The 16,502-nt window shown below is 42.7% G+C and overlaps 2 protein-coding genes across 3 annotated transcripts; one reads left to right on the top strand and one right to left on the bottom strand.

The window, feature by feature from the left end:
* The first annotated feature begins 593 nt into the window (after positions 1–593).
* Positions 594–8,209, top strand: skp2 (S-phase kinase-associated protein 2, E3 ubiquitin protein ligase). The gene is made up of 10 exons (XM_076758584.1): positions 594–674; positions 1,306–1,556; positions 1,660–1,771; positions 2,409–2,552; positions 2,830–2,964; positions 3,363–3,461; positions 3,557–3,684; positions 6,672–6,723; positions 7,116–7,223; positions 7,309–8,209. The coding sequence occupies exons 1-10, from the start codon at positions 661–663 to the stop codon at positions 7,526–7,528; spliced, it is 1,263 nt and encodes a 420-aa protein (XP_076614699.1). The 5' UTR covers positions 594–660; the 3' UTR covers positions 7,529–8,209.
* Positions 8,126–15,736, bottom strand: nadk2 (NAD kinase 2, mitochondrial). Of its 2 annotated transcripts, XM_076758583.1 has the most exons (13): positions 15,534–15,716; positions 14,941–15,163; positions 14,760–14,848; positions 14,561–14,649; positions 14,137–14,218; positions 13,851–13,934; positions 13,489–13,628; positions 13,206–13,299; positions 12,918–13,013; positions 11,558–11,613; positions 11,372–11,425; positions 11,165–11,288; positions 8,126–11,072 (listed from the first exon to the last, which is right to left on the bottom strand). In XM_076758583.1, exons 2-13 carry the CDS (start codon positions 15,160–15,162, stop codon positions 10,934–10,936), a joined length of 1,269 nt encoding a protein of 422 aa, XP_076614698.1. In that variant the 5' UTR covers position 15,163; positions 15,534–15,716; the 3' UTR covers positions 8,126–10,933. The 2 variants fall into 2 exon arrangements, with proteins under 2 accessions (XP_076614698.1, XP_076614697.1); XM_076758582.1 differs by having other exon boundaries at positions 14,941–15,736.
* Between the last annotated feature and the right edge of the window lie 766 nt (positions 15,737–16,502).

Consider the following 16,502-nt stretch of genomic DNA (forward strand, 5'->3'; position numbering starts at 1 on the left):
AGTGTTTAGGATGTGTTTTTGAAGCGTGCTCTGATGCTAAACATTTCACTCTTTGCTTTTGCTTTGCTTTTTTTTTTTTTTTTTTTGAAGCAGGCATTTAATTGTAACACAAAAGTTCTTTAAGAGGGCAAACACTCACTCACACTCACACACACACACACACACACACACACACACACCTGTGCTTGTCAAATAAAATAAGCAGAGGTTGAATGAGCATTACTGATGACCGCAAGGCCATTCAGTGTCCATCTGGAAACGTTTGACTTTGTTTCCCTTGATTATGAACATTGTCCTCTTAATTCTTATCTCCTCATAAAACCCCATGCCTTGTGCTCATTAACAGATGCATAGTGTCCTCTGATGGGATAACATTTGCTGTCATGTTTTTCTATTAACATTATTTTGGAAAACAAAATCTGCAGACGCTTCTTTCAATATAAGTATAAAAAACGAGCAACACATGAATGCCTCATGGGCCAGTCAGCCAGACGCAGGACGTAAGATGACGACGTAATACGTCAGTGACGTGCCCAATACAGGGCGCCATGCTGCTGGCGGCCAGTTTAAAGAGTACCATCAGGAGGGCAGCAGTGGAACTAGTCAGCTTCTTCATGTGCAGTTTTCTTCTTAAACCACGTCGTACCTGATTCGGAGGAGATGCCAAGAGACGGGTATTGTTACGTATTTATTCTTTATTTCTGTAAAGTAGTTATGTAGGTTCGAGTGATACCGTTCAGGGCCATTCGTGTAAAAATGAGCAAACACGTAAAGTTTATTTCTGTTGTGCTTCAGTTCAAGAAAGGCCACTTATCTCTCAATGCACTTCAAACGAATTGCAAATCACACTTGATAAACGATAAAAATAAAAAGTATGTTTGTGAGTCGTCTTTCCGAGCAGATTAGTGTTAAACTATAGCTAATATTAATCGATAACGTTACCGCGCCTTCCTGTCAACCAGGCCTCCCTCCACGTTTGTCTCTGCGTCCTTCCTGGATTAATAATCTGCAGAGTACACACAGAACATGAAAATTCTAATCCAGTGTAACTCTACGTGTATATATCGCTTGAAATGGCACTGACACAATACTTGTGTTTTCTTGTAAAATCAGAATTTGCGCGGTCACCCCGCTCGTAGCTGCATCAATATGGCGGGCAGAGTTTCGTCTCTGGAGGAAAGCTAGCTGTTGGGTCATTCACGAATCTTTCGCTGAGCTGTTGATAGAGGGGAAAAATGTATAAATAAATAAAAATGTTGGTAACATTTTGAATATGAACGAGTTTGAGTTTCTCCGTCCACCCAGCATGCCCCTGCAGTCTCTGCCCTGCCTGGGTGTTCAGGGCTCCATGTTGTCTCAGTCCAAGAGGATCAACAAACGCAAGTGGAGAGGCAGCCTGAGCGAGGGCCTGGACACCGAGTGCACCCCAACCGAGCTCATCCAGCAGTGGTCACCAAGCCGCAAGCAGCAGCGGCTCATCACCAAGGGCAAAGAGAACGACAGCAACCAGTTTGTCCTCGCTCGGAGATCAAGGAGGAAAGAAGAGTCTACGTCAGGTAGGAAGCAAATGTCAGACCTCCTTTAAGCCTCCAGCTGCTGTGCACTATTTGTCGCCCTGATAAACGGTCAGACTTTCTTCAACATTATTTCCCTCAGCAGGTATTTCATGGGACCACCTACCCGACGAGCTGCTGCTCAGGATCCTTTTCTACCTCCCTCTGCAGGACCTCCTCAGGATGTCCATAGTTTGCAAGCGTTGGCATCGCCTAGTGTGAGTCTCTCTCTGCTTCCCATTCTTGCTTCTTTTGGCCAAATGTCACTCTTGTTACTTTCATTCCTGATGCTCTCGCAGTCACCAAAGTAATCAATTTAGTAAAGAGCTTACACCCAAACATCATTGTAATTGTCTACCAAAGTTATATCCAAATATATAACCAAAGTGTGTGTGTGTGTGTGTGTGTGTGTGTGTGTGTGTATAGGATTTCTGATCTAAGGTCAGCCTCTGGGGATTTAAAATCCTCCCCTTATTCTCATATTTTCATATCTTCTCTCACATATTCTGGGAAAATGTGAAATCAGGTGTGTTTCCATGTGCTTCATAACTGAGTTACTTTGACCTTTCTGTGGTTATCTGATCTCATAAACATCCGGATGAACAGAACGATTACGTCAGGTAGTGATGCATCCTTGTCTTTAAGATAATTGAATTCAAAGTCTGACTAAAGGTGAAACTGACGCAATGTGGCGTCTCAACACAGCTGAACATGTGGCTGTACGTCTTCTTGACAGCAGAGAACACATGTTGATATTAAAGAACGTGACGGGATCAAAGGCAGGTTAAGTCTGCAGACCGAGACATTACGTCCAGAATCTGACCGCTTCCCATCCTGCCTGTGTGTCTGCTGCAGGTTTGATGAGTCTCTGTGGCGCAGTGTGGATTTGGAGGGATTGACCCACAGTGGTCCGGCTCTGCAGCAGGTGCTGACGACCGGAGTCCACAGGCTGCGCTGCCCGCGCTCCTTTGTAGAAGAGTCACATTTCACAGGAGAAGGGTGAGTGCAGCAGCTGGTTATGCTAGATGGATGTGTGTAAACTGTATCTACCATTTGCCAGCACTTCTAAAATACAAACTTTGATATGACATTTCATTAGTGTGGTGCATAACAGAGCTGATGGAGGCTGTGGTTCCATGGCTTACTGTCTGACTTCACACATGAAACACCTCACAGCCACCGCTTCTGAAAGAGCAAAATAAGTGAAATCAAAAGTGATTTTTAAAAACAAAACAAAAAGGAAACAACTTGATGGTCTTTGCTTTCTGTTGTTCAGCCCACTGCAGATAGTTCACATGGATCTGTCCAGCTCCATCATCCCCACCTCGGCTCTGGAGAGCATCATCTGTCGCTGCAGGGTGTTGGAGTGTCTGAGCCTGGAGGGTCTGCAGCTCTCAGACACCATCATCAGGTAAGTTTCCATCTCACTCAGTCTTCCTACTGCCAGCACTGAACGAGCACGCATTTCCTGTTTCGTTTCATCAGAGGTGTGAGACATGTTGCTCATTCAGCCTCCTGGGAAGCCTTGGTGATGTCATTTCTACATCACTACCTGTTCTAGAATCTGCTCTTTAATTACAACATGATTAATACATATAAAATCTATGTTCAAATCAATTTAATTCACTGTGATATAAAACACAAGAGATGTGCTTTCCAGCACCTGCAAACCTGTGTTATGTTCTGTGTTGTACTATTGTTGGGTTTGTGTGTTGACTGTTGTTGTCTATGTGTGCACCTGTGGTCTTCCCTGAGCATCTGATCCTGCTGGTTGATATTTGATTATTTGGTCCTCTGTCTCTCTCTCAGCTCGCTGGCCAAAAACCCAAACCTGCTGCAGCTCAACCTGAGTGGCTGCTCTGGCTTCTCTGCTCCCGCTCTGGCTGACATGCTCCAGTCCTGCTCCAGGTCAGATACTGTGTCTGTTCCATGTGTCAAAGTCCATCCTCCTTCTCTGCCAATTACTCATGCTGTGTGCATGTTTGTTTCTCTCCCCTGTGCAGCATAGAGCAGCTGAACATATCATGGTGTGACTTCAACAATAATCATGTGAAGAGTGTTGTCAGCCATCTGAGCTCCAGTGTTACTCAGCTCAACCTCAGCGGTTACAGAGAGAGCCTCACACTCGATGGTAAGTGAGGGATGTTGGTGCTCATTCATTTTGTTACCATTATTTTGGCATTCTGCAGTTTTCTGGTGTGGCGATGGGTTGAACATGAGTGTTGCTGGTGTAGGCCACTCTTTTGTTCGTCTTGTGCTCTTCAGACATTCAGTATCTAAAGTGTTCATATATTTTGACTTCAGAGCAAGTTGCTTCCAATCTTTTCAAATGCACATGATTATCCAAAACAGTCTACTTTCTGTTCATGCCACAACACTCTTTGTGTACTAGATTGTCTCTCAACATAGTCTGTCCACTGGCTGACCTGTTTGTGTGTCTCTGAACCACCAAAGCATTGTCTCAATCTATGTCCCCCATCTTAATCGTGTCATTTTCAGGAGACATCTAACCTCACGTGTTACTTCTGAGATCCTTAGTTTCAGATCATGGTACATAAAAGAATGGCTGTGGCAGAATTTAGAGTTGTTATAGTCATTAAACATGATAAATCACTGTCCAATAAGCAAGAATAGCAAGTGAAAATGTCACTTTATATTTTCAGATGACAACACATTAGTTAATAGATAAATAAATCAGTAACAGGGAAAAAGTATTTATATCAGAGCGAGACAGAGAAACCTGTTCATCATCGAGCTGCTTCAGCTGGGATCAGCATAATTTTTTTTTTTTTATGAGACCAGTTCACTTGTTATATTCAAAAGATAAAGTGTATAAATGGGTTAAGGGTGATCAAGATTAGTCTGAACAAGATGTAGCAGCCATGCAACTATTAGCATTTGAGGCTGATTCATCACAAAAAAAGACTTCAAACACTTTTTTACATGTTGAACATTAAACACACTGATGAGAAACTTCTCATCACGAGATACAGCAGCTGACAGACAGAGGAGATGTTATGCAGACAAATATGAGCTTTTTCTGTGTGAATGATTGTTAATGTAACTTAGAAAAGGAAAGCTTAAAAAAGACTGCTGAGCTTTCAGGTTGCATTAATAACATTGTCGTTAAGAACACCATCAAACACATCATGTTGAGAAAATGTTGTATTTTGGAAGCAATTTCAAAGAAATTTCAGATATGTTGCTTGATGATTATCACCTACTTACCCTGAAATTTGCAGACCTGAAGTATTACCAACCTGTCAATCTAAAACCATGTATTTGTTGTCTTCTTCACATTTTTGCATTTTCTAAGATTAAAATGACTATTTATGGTATTTATCAGCCACAAAATGTTGATATTTATTGGTTATCGCTGTCTTCCCTGAACTTCCTCACCAGTACATTTCTGTTAATGATAGCTGAGCACTTGTAAATCTTTTGATCAGATAGAGCAGGGCTCTTTTTGTACTTAGCACTGGTGCTACAGAGACTGTTTTTGTAGCATGAGCATGAAACGTCTCTTACCATCTCTAAAAACAAGAACAGTTAGTGCAGGTCATCACTCACACAGGCAAAGAACATTCATGCTCCACACAGCACCATTCAAACCTTAACAAATGTTTTCACTCAGTTTCTTTATTTGCACATAATGGTACATTGCAGGGACACAAGCAGGCTTTTTGTACATAACGTCAATATATATACTTCAAACGAGCAGTACATTAAGTTTATATAATCATGCAATGACATTTAAATTGATAAGACAGTAGATGTTTGTTCTAATTATCTTTTTAATTAAGTCTCACCTATTTCCAAAATGATATCATGGCAGCCAGTTCACATGCAGTCAGAAAAAAAGAATACACTTGAAAGCTAATTATGTAGGAGAAGTTCATCTACATAAAGTGCTTTGGTATGAAAACCTGCATTATTATTAGAAGAAATACATGTCAGACATCTGGAACAAACCAAACCGCTTGAAAATCAGAAGAAAATTCAGTGAGTCGTGATTTTAACTGTGCACAGACATCCTGCCTTGGCACCTTCCCTATACCAATATGGCAGCCGTTCCCAAGGAATTGTGGGAAGTAGCATTTGATGTCTGGACTCACTGCAGCTAGGGACATGATTTTTAATAGCAGGATAGATGACAAAAACCAAATGGAATAGTAATGCACCATCCATTCACCTCGCACACAAACCATCACCTCACACAAAGATCTGGCTACAACCACAGCCAGAAGTTTTTATTTTAAAATGGTCTCAGTCAAGACGAGCGTTTCAGCACCGCTTCGGACTGTCTCACACAGAGGCATCGCACGCATGCTACTGCTGGAATTTTGCTCTTTGCACACGTTTTTAGTAGGACGTGTGACACATGTTGCTCTGTTACATTCGGAATGATCATAGAACAAGTGAATTGTTGTTGGCATCCAACTTCAGAAAGATGCAGAAAAGGCCTGATCAGGTCCTTTATCAGAAAGAGGATTTAAGGTGCAGATCTGATGAGCTCTGTATTTGAAGCATACCAAGGCCTTAAAAATAAAAATCTGCACATCGTACTGTAAAAAGTCAAAAGTGAATTTCTAGACTTAATTTGAAATTCTGATTGATGAATTTCATCACAAGTATTGACATGCAAACAGGTCTGTACGTCCTTCTCTGTGCAGCTGTGAGGGTGGAGGGCAGTGCATGTGCACCCATTGATTTCAGTTAATAACACTGAAACCATGCATATGCACAAAAATATGTGTGTGCATATTTCTGAGTTTACACCTTTCTGCCTCTGGCAGAGTTTCACCGGGCAGCTTGAGTCCATCAGAACACTCATGTGTCAGGACCTGGCTGCCACCTTGTCACCAGGAAGTTGACCCCCTGCTGTTCCTATTCAACACAAATATCAAACAGTCTTTATTTTCCAGCTGTCACGCTGACCTGTGACATTTCAGCAGTGTGTGTCATCAGTCTTTCTTTGGTCTCCACATCTAGATTCTGTAGTCTTGCTTCTGGCTCGTGCAGTGCCAAATGATCACACTTTATGGAGCAGTTAAAACTTCCTGTGTTCACTCTGTTACGCACAAAGATTTGAGATGACTGTACTGTGTGTTTTGACAGATGTGAAGGTGCTGGTGGCGAGATGCCCCCTTATTCATACTCTAGATTTAAGGTAAGATGGTGTTCTTCATGGTCTGTGTGATGATTAGTAGCTCACAGGTCGTCTGTTTCAGAGGCTCTTCCATGTTAGAGAGTCTGGAGGACTCACTCTGTGCCTGTTTCCTTTTTTTTTTTTCTATTTATACTGTATACTATTATACTACTACTGTGTATTATGTATATGCTGAACATGAACACGTCTGTTCTTGAATGCTCTTATGATCAGGTGTGATTGTGTAAACAGGCACCTGCTCACTAACAGCTTTTAACGTCTTTACGAGGGGATGCTCTGTCAGATGTTGTGCTTTCTGACTGTTCCACTGTCTCCCAAGTGGCCAAAAAAACAACAGATGAATGTTTCTGCATGTCTGTGGTCCAATATTCACGCTGCGTCCTGTGTTACAGCGACAGCACTCTGCTGGTGGCTGACAGCTTCCCCGTCCTCAAACAGCTGAAGTGTCTGCAGCATCTGTCCCTGAGTCGCTGCTATCACATTCACCTCGCTGCTCTCACGTGAGTTCCCCTGCTGCTGTCGCTGCTTCTGTTTTTGAGTGGCCGAGTTTGGAAGCCCACAGTTGAACTTGTGTCATGTTTCCAGTGACCTGGGCAAGATGTTCCCCATGCTGTGCCTGCTGGATGTGTTCGGCATTGTACATAACAGCCACCTGCCCTCTCTGAAGAAGGAGATGCCTCACGTCTCCATCAACTCCAGGCCGTTCTCCAGCATCGCACGGCCCACGCCCGCTAGCAGGCTCGCCGGCTCCCTCAGCGACCGCACCATGTGGAACAGGAAGTGTCAGCTGAGGTTCAAGCTGTAGCCGCCACATATCCCTCATGTTTTCTGTTACTGGGTGTTTGATCCTACAGTGTTAAAGGCCCATCGTGCAGTGGTGGAGCCATGTTTCAGTGTTTGTTGCTCCTCCAGAAGAAGCTTTTAGCATTGGCTGCCATTAACAGTACTGAAGGTCACATATTAGCCTTTAAGTTCTGAACATGCAAGCTTGTAGAGAAATGTAATACCTTGTTTGGGAAGGACACATTTGGATGTTGAATCCAGCTCTGGCTTGAATGTGTTAACACAAACTTATTGTGCATTTTTGAATCTGTTTTAGGTTCCAATAATGTGTTAATTTAAAACATTTTGTAAGGGAAACATGGTTTAAAAGGCTTCATTGAAATGTTGACCCTCTTAGATGTAGGATGTCTGTCAATATTTGGGACAGTTGAGCCCGAAGACATTTTTATACTGATGTCAGAAACGTGCTGAGATTTGAGTCGATTTTAATCAGTGAAGATGTTTTATTGTGAAACGATGATTCCTGATGTTGAATGTCCGAAGCAGCTGTGGGTAAAGCTGTTGATTCACTTGGTTGCTGAACAGACACTACATTGATATGCAGACGCACACACTGTCTCGCTGTGTGCTGCTGTAACAGCTGGACCAGGTTATCAATAATGTACATGTGACGTCTCCGGCTGCTTTTCGAATGTCTTTATTATGTCAGTGTACATGTGCTGTATGCTCAGCGTTGTTTCAATAAACTGTCATACAGACTGAACTTTAAGGGAACATGAGTTTTAACTTGTGAACTGTTCATCTTCCCTCAAGTCTGAACAGCGAAGTTACTGAAAACACAAACTGTTCTTTGTGCGCGTGTGGTGATTTTGGGTTGAATGTGAGTCCTAGCTATTTGTCACGCAGACAAAATGTGAAAGTTGGGCATTTAAGTTTATTCTTGACCATGCAAGTAAACACTCTGACAGCTTAACTCGAGTGCCACTCGCTGGCTTGTCTGAAGTGGTGACTAAATCAAGTTACCTTGTATGGCTGCATTAGAAGACCCAAATATTACAGTGTACTAGAAATAGAAAAAGTTAAGTCACAAAACCATGGAATTTTGGTGAGTCCAAATTTAGTCACATGACAAGTGAACGGATGAAAACCAGAACAAGCTCATGAGTGGACCCTGAAAGGATTTTTATTTTGTTGAGACAAAAGTCACATCTGCTGAATCACAGGTGTTTTTCACAGCTGACTCTCTTGTCTCAGTAATCCATGACAGCCAGTCAGCATGAACACAGGACCCTGAAAGTGAAGCAGCTCAGTGGAACTGAGGCTCATTCATTTCATTACGTGCTCATCCTCCTGTCTCATGTTCACATGTGCTCAGTGAAAGGGTTTATTCAGTCGCTCTTACTTCACTGTTGGATATAAGAAAAAGCAGATGAAGGGAATTTCATTTCAATATTAATGTCTTCACAGAATGCGTGTGTCTGTCAGTAATTAACAAATCTGACAGTCAACACTGGAACTACTTTCCACCAAACAAATAGTCCCAGTGAAAACAGTTCCCAGAGTCTGACATCTCAGACCTGAACAGAACCAACACTTTGTGCATGGCTCCATCCCACTGGAACCAGGAACACGTTTTCTGGTTAGTTGACCCTGTCAGTCTACCCACTCACACAGAGTTAACATGCATCATCTACAGCCACTTCAGGGGTCGTGGAGGGGGGCGCTGTAAACAATCCACGCTGACAGTGAGCGAGAGGCGGGACAGGTGGGACGGGCGGCCGGTTCATCACAGGGCTGACACAGACAAACAATCACTGACAGTCTCCACTGACCTCCATGTCCTACTGTTCATTGGTACTAACTTGACTGTAGGTGACAAAGAGGCAATAATGAGTTTCAATAAGAACACAAAAGCATTTCTTTTTCATACTACTTTATCTGATTCAAAAACAAAGCACATCCTGACATACTGACAGCACGTTAATAAAGAACCTGCCTTTGGCACATGTGTTACAGTGTCCTGATCTTTCTGTAAACTATTCCTCAAAAAGCCCTGCTGGTTCAGTCCAGGGCAGGGGGGGTGTCACAGGTGCCCCAGAAATGTCTTTCACATCAAGCAGAACCTTCTAGGTTTGAATGAAATATTGAAAATGATCTGACTGCACTGTGTCTTTATCATTTAGTCAAATGGCTTCACTGGTTTCAGTCAGTGTTGTTAAGAGTCACTTTCTGTCTGAAAGAGTTTCACTATGAAGCTGTTGGAAATATCAGGCATGTCCACCACAGGCATACCCTGCTGCTGAAGTAGTGCTTCCAAAGCTAATTTTCCTGTCTTGTGACATATTACAAGGCAGATTTTTGACCTAACACGGAGCAAAATGCCCCTGAAGCAAGGAGTTCTGTTTTTGGTGAAAAAAATATAAGCTATGTTCCAAAAATATCTTTAGTCAACAAACAAGCCATGACAAACAGCCACTGTGCTTTCAGGTCACCATATAGATACACTTTTATGTACTTTCAGCTCAAATTGGATTTTTGAGAGGATAAGTCCGCTGATATTCAACATTTTTCTTAGAATCAACAAGTCTCAAAAAACAAAAAACCAATGTGTGCTGCCAACAGCTATTGTGTGTATCAGAGCCTGGTGTATCTTCTTCCTCTGTGCCATAGAGCTCCAGTGTTGTCTAAAAAACTACTGAACACACATCAGTGAGTCACACGGTTGCACTGGGTGACATGTTCCTCCATTACCATGAACACACACTGTAGTTTATTTTGACTCAGTCCCACACACACCGTCCTACTGCCCCAAATGCAGATTAATCCACTTCTGAAAGGGTAGATCAGAAAGTCAGAAACTTGTGGAGACAATAAAAAAAATAGAATACCGTCATTCTGATCCTTTCAAAGTCATTAACCAGTGGCTACACAGGTGTGAGAGCACATCACTGTATCTGTCCATTTGCATCTGATCCCCATAGACGTGCAACATCATCACGGCCAGAATCAGTCACTGTTCCAACCAAAATGGGCCGACATGTAATCAGAAACAGATAAATATCTAAACAATGAATTTTCTGTCCATCAACAGAAGCCCTCGTCATACCTGATCTTTCCTCTCTGTTCAGAGTCACTGACGGGCTGAAGGGCAGACACGAAGGGAGAATAAATGATGTGTACAAAACAGATTCTAAGCTGTTAAAACCTTCAGATAGTGGGATGCAGATTAAAAATCAAAAGAAAAAAAGTCTGATTTGGAAATCATTTGGGAAAATTCACAATGCACATATTGAATAAAACAAACTGATACCTTTTTCCTCCAGGTATAAAAATATTCAACACTCGTGGGGGCTAGTAGCTAAAAACTGGTACTTCCCTTTGAATACTGGACAGAAAGCAGTCAAGCATTGTTTGCTCTGGGCTCATCTCAGTTTTCAAGCAGGACTGTCCGGAGCTGATCCTCCTCACTCATGCTGATTGTAGCGATGGCACCGTCATTGAACTCGAAAGAAGTCCCGCCGTCGACGACCATGCAGGCATCCCAGCACCGTGAGCGGACACACACCCTGAAGACCAACATTAAACAGGGACATCTTTACAGCTTCTGCACAGCGTGAACTCTTAGCTGCTGTTCTGAGACTGAGGAACGCTCACTGACTTGCTGACGAAGCCTCTTTGGCGACTGCTGGAGAAGACTCTGTTGACGATGGGCTCCCTGATGCTGTAGAACAAACGTCTGTCGTCCGGACTGAACACCAGAGACTCGTTGTATTCATCAGTAACTGAACACACACAGATACCGTCCTCAAATAACAGCAAGTGCCCAGAAATGCACAACAATAATAAAGGGTGATTATTAGCTCACCTTTTTGAATAAAGTTGCGATTGAGTGGGATATCAAGACCTGTTTGGGCCTTTCCTGAGGAAACACACATGCTGTTGTCAGTGTAGTCAGGTGACATATTCAGAGAAAGAGCCTGCTTTACTTTAGACCTTGGTTCAGTTTCAAACAGAATTTAGCATCTCAACCTGCACACAAACACACACATACCAATTCTCAGCACCTCCTCCACAGCTTGTTCAACAAGTTTGTTGATGTTATATGACCTGTGGACCAAGACAGAAAGGTCACCATGCAGCAGAGTGGGACTGCTTTTCTAGCAGCGACACACAATATTCCAAATAAATATGTTGTTTTCATATTAATAGATGTTGAATGCAGAAGCCCTACAAGGAGTTCATCTCAGGTAACTTTTGTCCCAACTATAGTCACTAATTCTCTACAGATCTTAATCACAATGTGTTTACTTTGGATAGACCCAAAACAAATGGTAATGGTTGGCTTCCTGGGAACTGCAGTTCCTGCAGCAGCTGGAAGAGCCTGAATGGTGAGACTGCTGAACAGGTGATAAAGTATCTGCTCAGACTGTTCCAGTCAAACACTCCCTGTGAGGCTCAGTTTGATATCCTGCATTGCCAGCTTACCTCTCCCATTTTTTGTTTTATACAAGTGGTACTTACTATTTGAACCTCCTGAAGTCCCTCATATAGTTTTGAGATAACTTTAAGTCCTGAGTCTGTTCAACAGGCATTAATAAAACTTTCAGGCTTCTTTTGACTCTGAGCACAGAGCTGCGAATGTGATGGCACTATTATTGTGTAGTTTTTGCAGTGTCTGAAAATTGTTCAGTGTCCCCTGAATAAAAAAGGTCCAGTTTGACGAGAGGCCCTGATTGGTCCATCTCTTAAAGCTCACATCCAGTTTGGGGTAAAATGAAGATCATGAATCAGAATCTTCATCTCTTCAAAGCCATTCATGGTGAGCGCATTTAACCATGTTTTCAGAGATAAGTTAATCCACTTATTATCTGATCCCATAACTTTGAAATCTTTTATCCCCTAAAGGGGCAGTGCTGATCATCATGAGTTTAACATGCTGTTTGCCACTGAATTGCCAATTTATTATTATCATCATTATTATTATTATTTTGGAGCACTGATTTTAACTGGAAACATCATAGCTAATCTTATTAATGATAATGCACTTCTTCTACAATAATATTAAATTATAAATATACAGAAATAATATCTCCTCACAGCTTCTCTCAACACTTTCCTGACACTTTGTCAGCCTACAGCACCAGATATCTAGGTGGTAGAGATCTCTTCTGACATGTGAATACACAAATGATCCCCGGCCTAATGGCAGATAAGGTTTGCTCCACAGACATCAAAGCTATGTTGCATTAACCACAAATTTGGCTTTTTATGTATGCCTTTATGTTTCATTTGTAGATTTGCACTTTGAACTTTGGAGACAATGGCAAAAACTTCAACCTTAACTGTCTTTAATACACAGTGGATGAGAATCTGCCACAAGTGAAACTGAAGCTGAGTGGTGTAAAATTTACCAGGCTTTGGATCCTGTCCCTGTGCAAATACTGAGTCCTGAGCTCTTCTGCTTTTCCCACGGGCCATCATCCACAGAGATCTCATAGTAGGAAGCCCTGTGGAGCGAGAGGTTAACATGGGGTTTGAACTTCACCTTGTGGTGGACAGAGATTGCCCATGAGTGGTGGAGAGATGAGCATGGTGGTGATGAAGGGGCTGGGGCTTAATGAGGGTTACAACATGCACACAGACACAGGTTCACTATGTTTAGAAAGAGTTATGTGCATGAGTTTGGAAGACAGCGTTACCTGGAGGACAGAGATTCTCCAATGAAGATTTCATTGAGGCTTCTGACAGGGAGGAGGCTGGGCTTGGAGAAGCTCTCATGGAGTGTTCCTGTCTCTGAGAAATCAGGTGTCACTCAGTTAGTAGTAAAAAAAAACAAAAAAAACATCAACTTAAATAATGATCAAGTTCCTAATTAGAGGTCACTGTCAGCCCATTACAGTCAATCTAACCCCAATCTACAACAGTGTCAGACAGGAGAGCAGACAGGAGGACAGGGACTCATGACGAGTGATGGAGACATACTCTGCTTGATGTCCATGGTGGTGATGCGGTGAGCTTGACTGTGCTGCTCCAGGCTCAGCTGCTGTTCATGCAGGTCCACAGGAGTGGGATTGATCCCTGTGCCCTCTAAGTGTAGACGGATCCTCTGACGCCACAGCCACCTGAGCACAGCACAGGAGAGGTGAGGGGATAAGATCTGGTCTACAGAGCACCATCAGGCATAAACTAAACCAGCAGACCATCATTTAAATATTGCACAGTTACATTCTGAAGCCAATACTGAACACAGTGAGAACAGCCTGACAAGGTTTTAACTGAATCTTATATATGCATCAGTTGAATGTAGAATAATGTCTGTAAGTTGTGTGTGGGGAGCTACACACCTGAACTCCCCACGACAGAGTTTCTCCAGAGCCTCGGGGAAGGCACGAGTGTACCGCACCGGCAGGCACAGATGACCTTCTGACCTTTAGTTGAAAGAGAGAAATGTAATGAACTGAGTTGAATATAAGAGGACTGTTAAATCGTAACAATGTGAAGATATATTAAGCTTCTGCTCTAACTTCCGGAGCAGTTTTTCTTTTCAAACAGCTGCAGCATATCAGGTCTAACTGTTCAACACATTTAATAATCCAAGGTCTTCCCAAAAAGTGCTGTTCAGTGCTTTACCTCTCAGGGTCCGTGTTTACTCCCACAACTGGTTTGTCCTTGCTCAAAACCTTACTGGCAACAAGTAGCATTGTCCCATCACCTAACAAAAGAAACTGCAGTTAGAGAACTTGTATTGTGTGTTTGAAGCCTTTGTTCACATGACTTTTTGCCCTCTGGGTTGAATAAGTTAAAGTCCTGCCCATTCTGTCCATCACACCTGGACACAGCAGTTGGCGTTCAAGGAAGATTCCTTTAATCAGCGTTCACTTATTCACACAGATGGTAGAGATAATGACCATAAAAGCCAACATATTTTAATCTTAACTCTGGTGGAATTCATGGAATGTGCTGCCTACATACTGTGTTTGTAATGAATCACTGTCACAGGCTCTGGAGGCTGGAGTACATGACACCGCAAAAACACATCATCTAAAATACACACCTCCAGCAGAGATGATGGCATCTGCCCATCGCACGACGTCTTCATCATATTCCCCTCTTTTCACCACTCGTACTTCAATGCCTTCTCTCCTGCAAACACAGAATTAGAAACTAGCTTTCACAAACAGTGTCCCAGCTGAAAACAACAAGCCTTCCCAGTGCTGATCTCAGGAATGTGGCTGTGACGGGTCACATCTTACTGCAGGCTCTTCACGATGTGTTCCACATTATGAGTGTGGATGTTGTGTCTTTCCAGCAGGCCGCTGTAGCTCGAGCCCTTCATGGCAAGCTGCAAAACAGGGACACGGCAACACTCACAGAAATCAGCTGTTTGTTTTAACTGAGAGGTCAAAGCAGGTGAAAGTGAAAGGCAGTCCTTACCAGCTGCTTCAGGTCCTCTTCAGACAGTCCTGCATAGCGATAGCGCTGCTGTTCAAATTCATAGCGCGTCGTCTTCGTCACCACGGCTACTTTCTCCGGTTTGAATCCAGCTTTTGGCTGAGATGAACTGTGACATACTGAAGCGTGGAGGGAGCGAACAGAGCTTCCACACAGCAGACTGACAGCTCGATTCCCAAAGCACACCACTGAGCGGCCAGTCATTCTTGTAGGTGAACACACAACCAGAGACTCAATGACATGTCCGATTAAAAGTGTTCAGTGAGGGTCCTGCTCGGTGCTGACATACTGGTTCACATGTCGTTTATGTCCATTCACAAAAGTCAGGGAGTCAAAACACACACCCTGCTGTCAGGAAGGTCACAGGTACAACGAGCTTTTAGGTGACCCTTCTAACTTAATGATATTACTTTACAAGTCGAGTGTTTCCACAAGCAAGTAACTACTTAACAAGAACGACAATTAACTCGCCTGTTAACTAACAGCGTGTAATCCTAAAAACCGTATTTGGTAAGGTTAGCTCTAACGCTACCATCTGATCTTAAAAAAGCTAAAGTAGCTAGCATCTTACTCACAAAGCGTAAGCGACTTCTCCTGCGTATCTCTTATTCTGACGCGCATTACGTTTCCCACAAACTCTTCTAAAGCTGTGTCACACTCCTTAGGTCCAAAACGTGTTTAGACACACGGTAACACACATGTGCAGGTTTAGAATACTCGACAACATGAGCGGCGACACCGCACGTAACATACAGCCTGGGATGCGCCCTAGTGTTACGTCCGCTACGTAGCGTTTAATCTGATTGGCTGTCAAGGCCAAGGGACCAGTGCCGTTGAAAAAGAGAGTTGTGACATTTAATATGCGGAAGTGACGCATGGCGTTGTGCATCCGATAGTTCCAACATTGAATCCCATTCACTGGCAGTGTCTGTCAAGCATGTTCACTGGTAGTGAAAGTAATAAAGTCTTAGTTAATGTTTATCGTAACATAATAGCTAATCAAATTCTAATTGCAGTTAGCAACTTTGAACAACACTTCACTGAAAACAATAACCAGATGTCAGTTGGTCTACAGGTACCATTACAGTTATTGTCATTTTGTTGTCATGCAAAGTTTAAAGTTAGTAACACACCTGGGTACAATGAATGGTAGCTAACATTAGCTAAACAAGATAATATGACTAGTCTGCATCTAGTCATTACACACATTGTTAGATGATGTATCAGTGACGGTCATCAATGCTAAGATCAGCAGCATAAATGTGGATGATCTCAATGAGAAGAAGCGTAACTGCAGACAGCTGATTACTTCATATATTTCTCTGCTGACCTGCAAAACCGTGAGACTGACATTGATGCCAGTTATCCTGATAGGATCCAAAAAGCAACAAGGTGTGTAACTGTTAGAAACAGCTTAATGTATGCAGGTTTGTTCAATCAACGTCTCTACACAACAAACACTGAACATCAGAATCTTCATGAAGGGAGGATTCATTGAAGGACTTGTAGACTGAATTAGTTTTAGCTCAGTGTACCTAATAAAC

This window comes from Chaetodon auriga, chromosome 19, assembly GCF_051107435.1.
Source record: "Chaetodon auriga isolate fChaAug3 chromosome 19, fChaAug3.hap1, whole genome shotgun sequence".
Classification (NCBI taxonomy): domain Eukaryota; kingdom Metazoa; phylum Chordata; class Actinopteri; order Chaetodontiformes; family Chaetodontidae; genus Chaetodon; species Chaetodon auriga.

Excerpts from the sequence above, each read along its gene's own strand:
- skp2 (XM_076758584.1), top strand. Across the intron at positions 3,462-3,556 it reads ATGCTCCAGTCCTGCTCCAG|CATAGAGCAGCTGAACATAT; the intron begins GTCAGATACTGT and ends TCCCCTGTGCAG. Across the intron at positions 7,224-7,308 it reads ATTCACCTCGCTGCTCTCAC|TGACCTGGGCAAGATGTTCC; the intron begins GTGAGTTCCCCT and ends TCATGTTTCCAG.
- nadk2 (XM_076758582.1), bottom strand. The coding sequence starts at position 15,162 with ATGACTGGCCGCTCAGTGGTGTGCTTTGGGAATCGAGCTGTCAGTCTG. Across the intron at positions 14,849-14,940 it reads AAGAGGACCTGAAGCAGCTG|CTTGCCATGAAGGGCTCGAG; the intron begins GTAAGGACTGCC and ends CCTGTTTTGCAG. Across the intron at positions 13,935-14,136 it reads GTAAACACGGACCCTGAGAG|GTCAGAAGGTCATCTGTGCC; the intron begins GTAAAGCACTGA and ends TTTCAACTAAAG.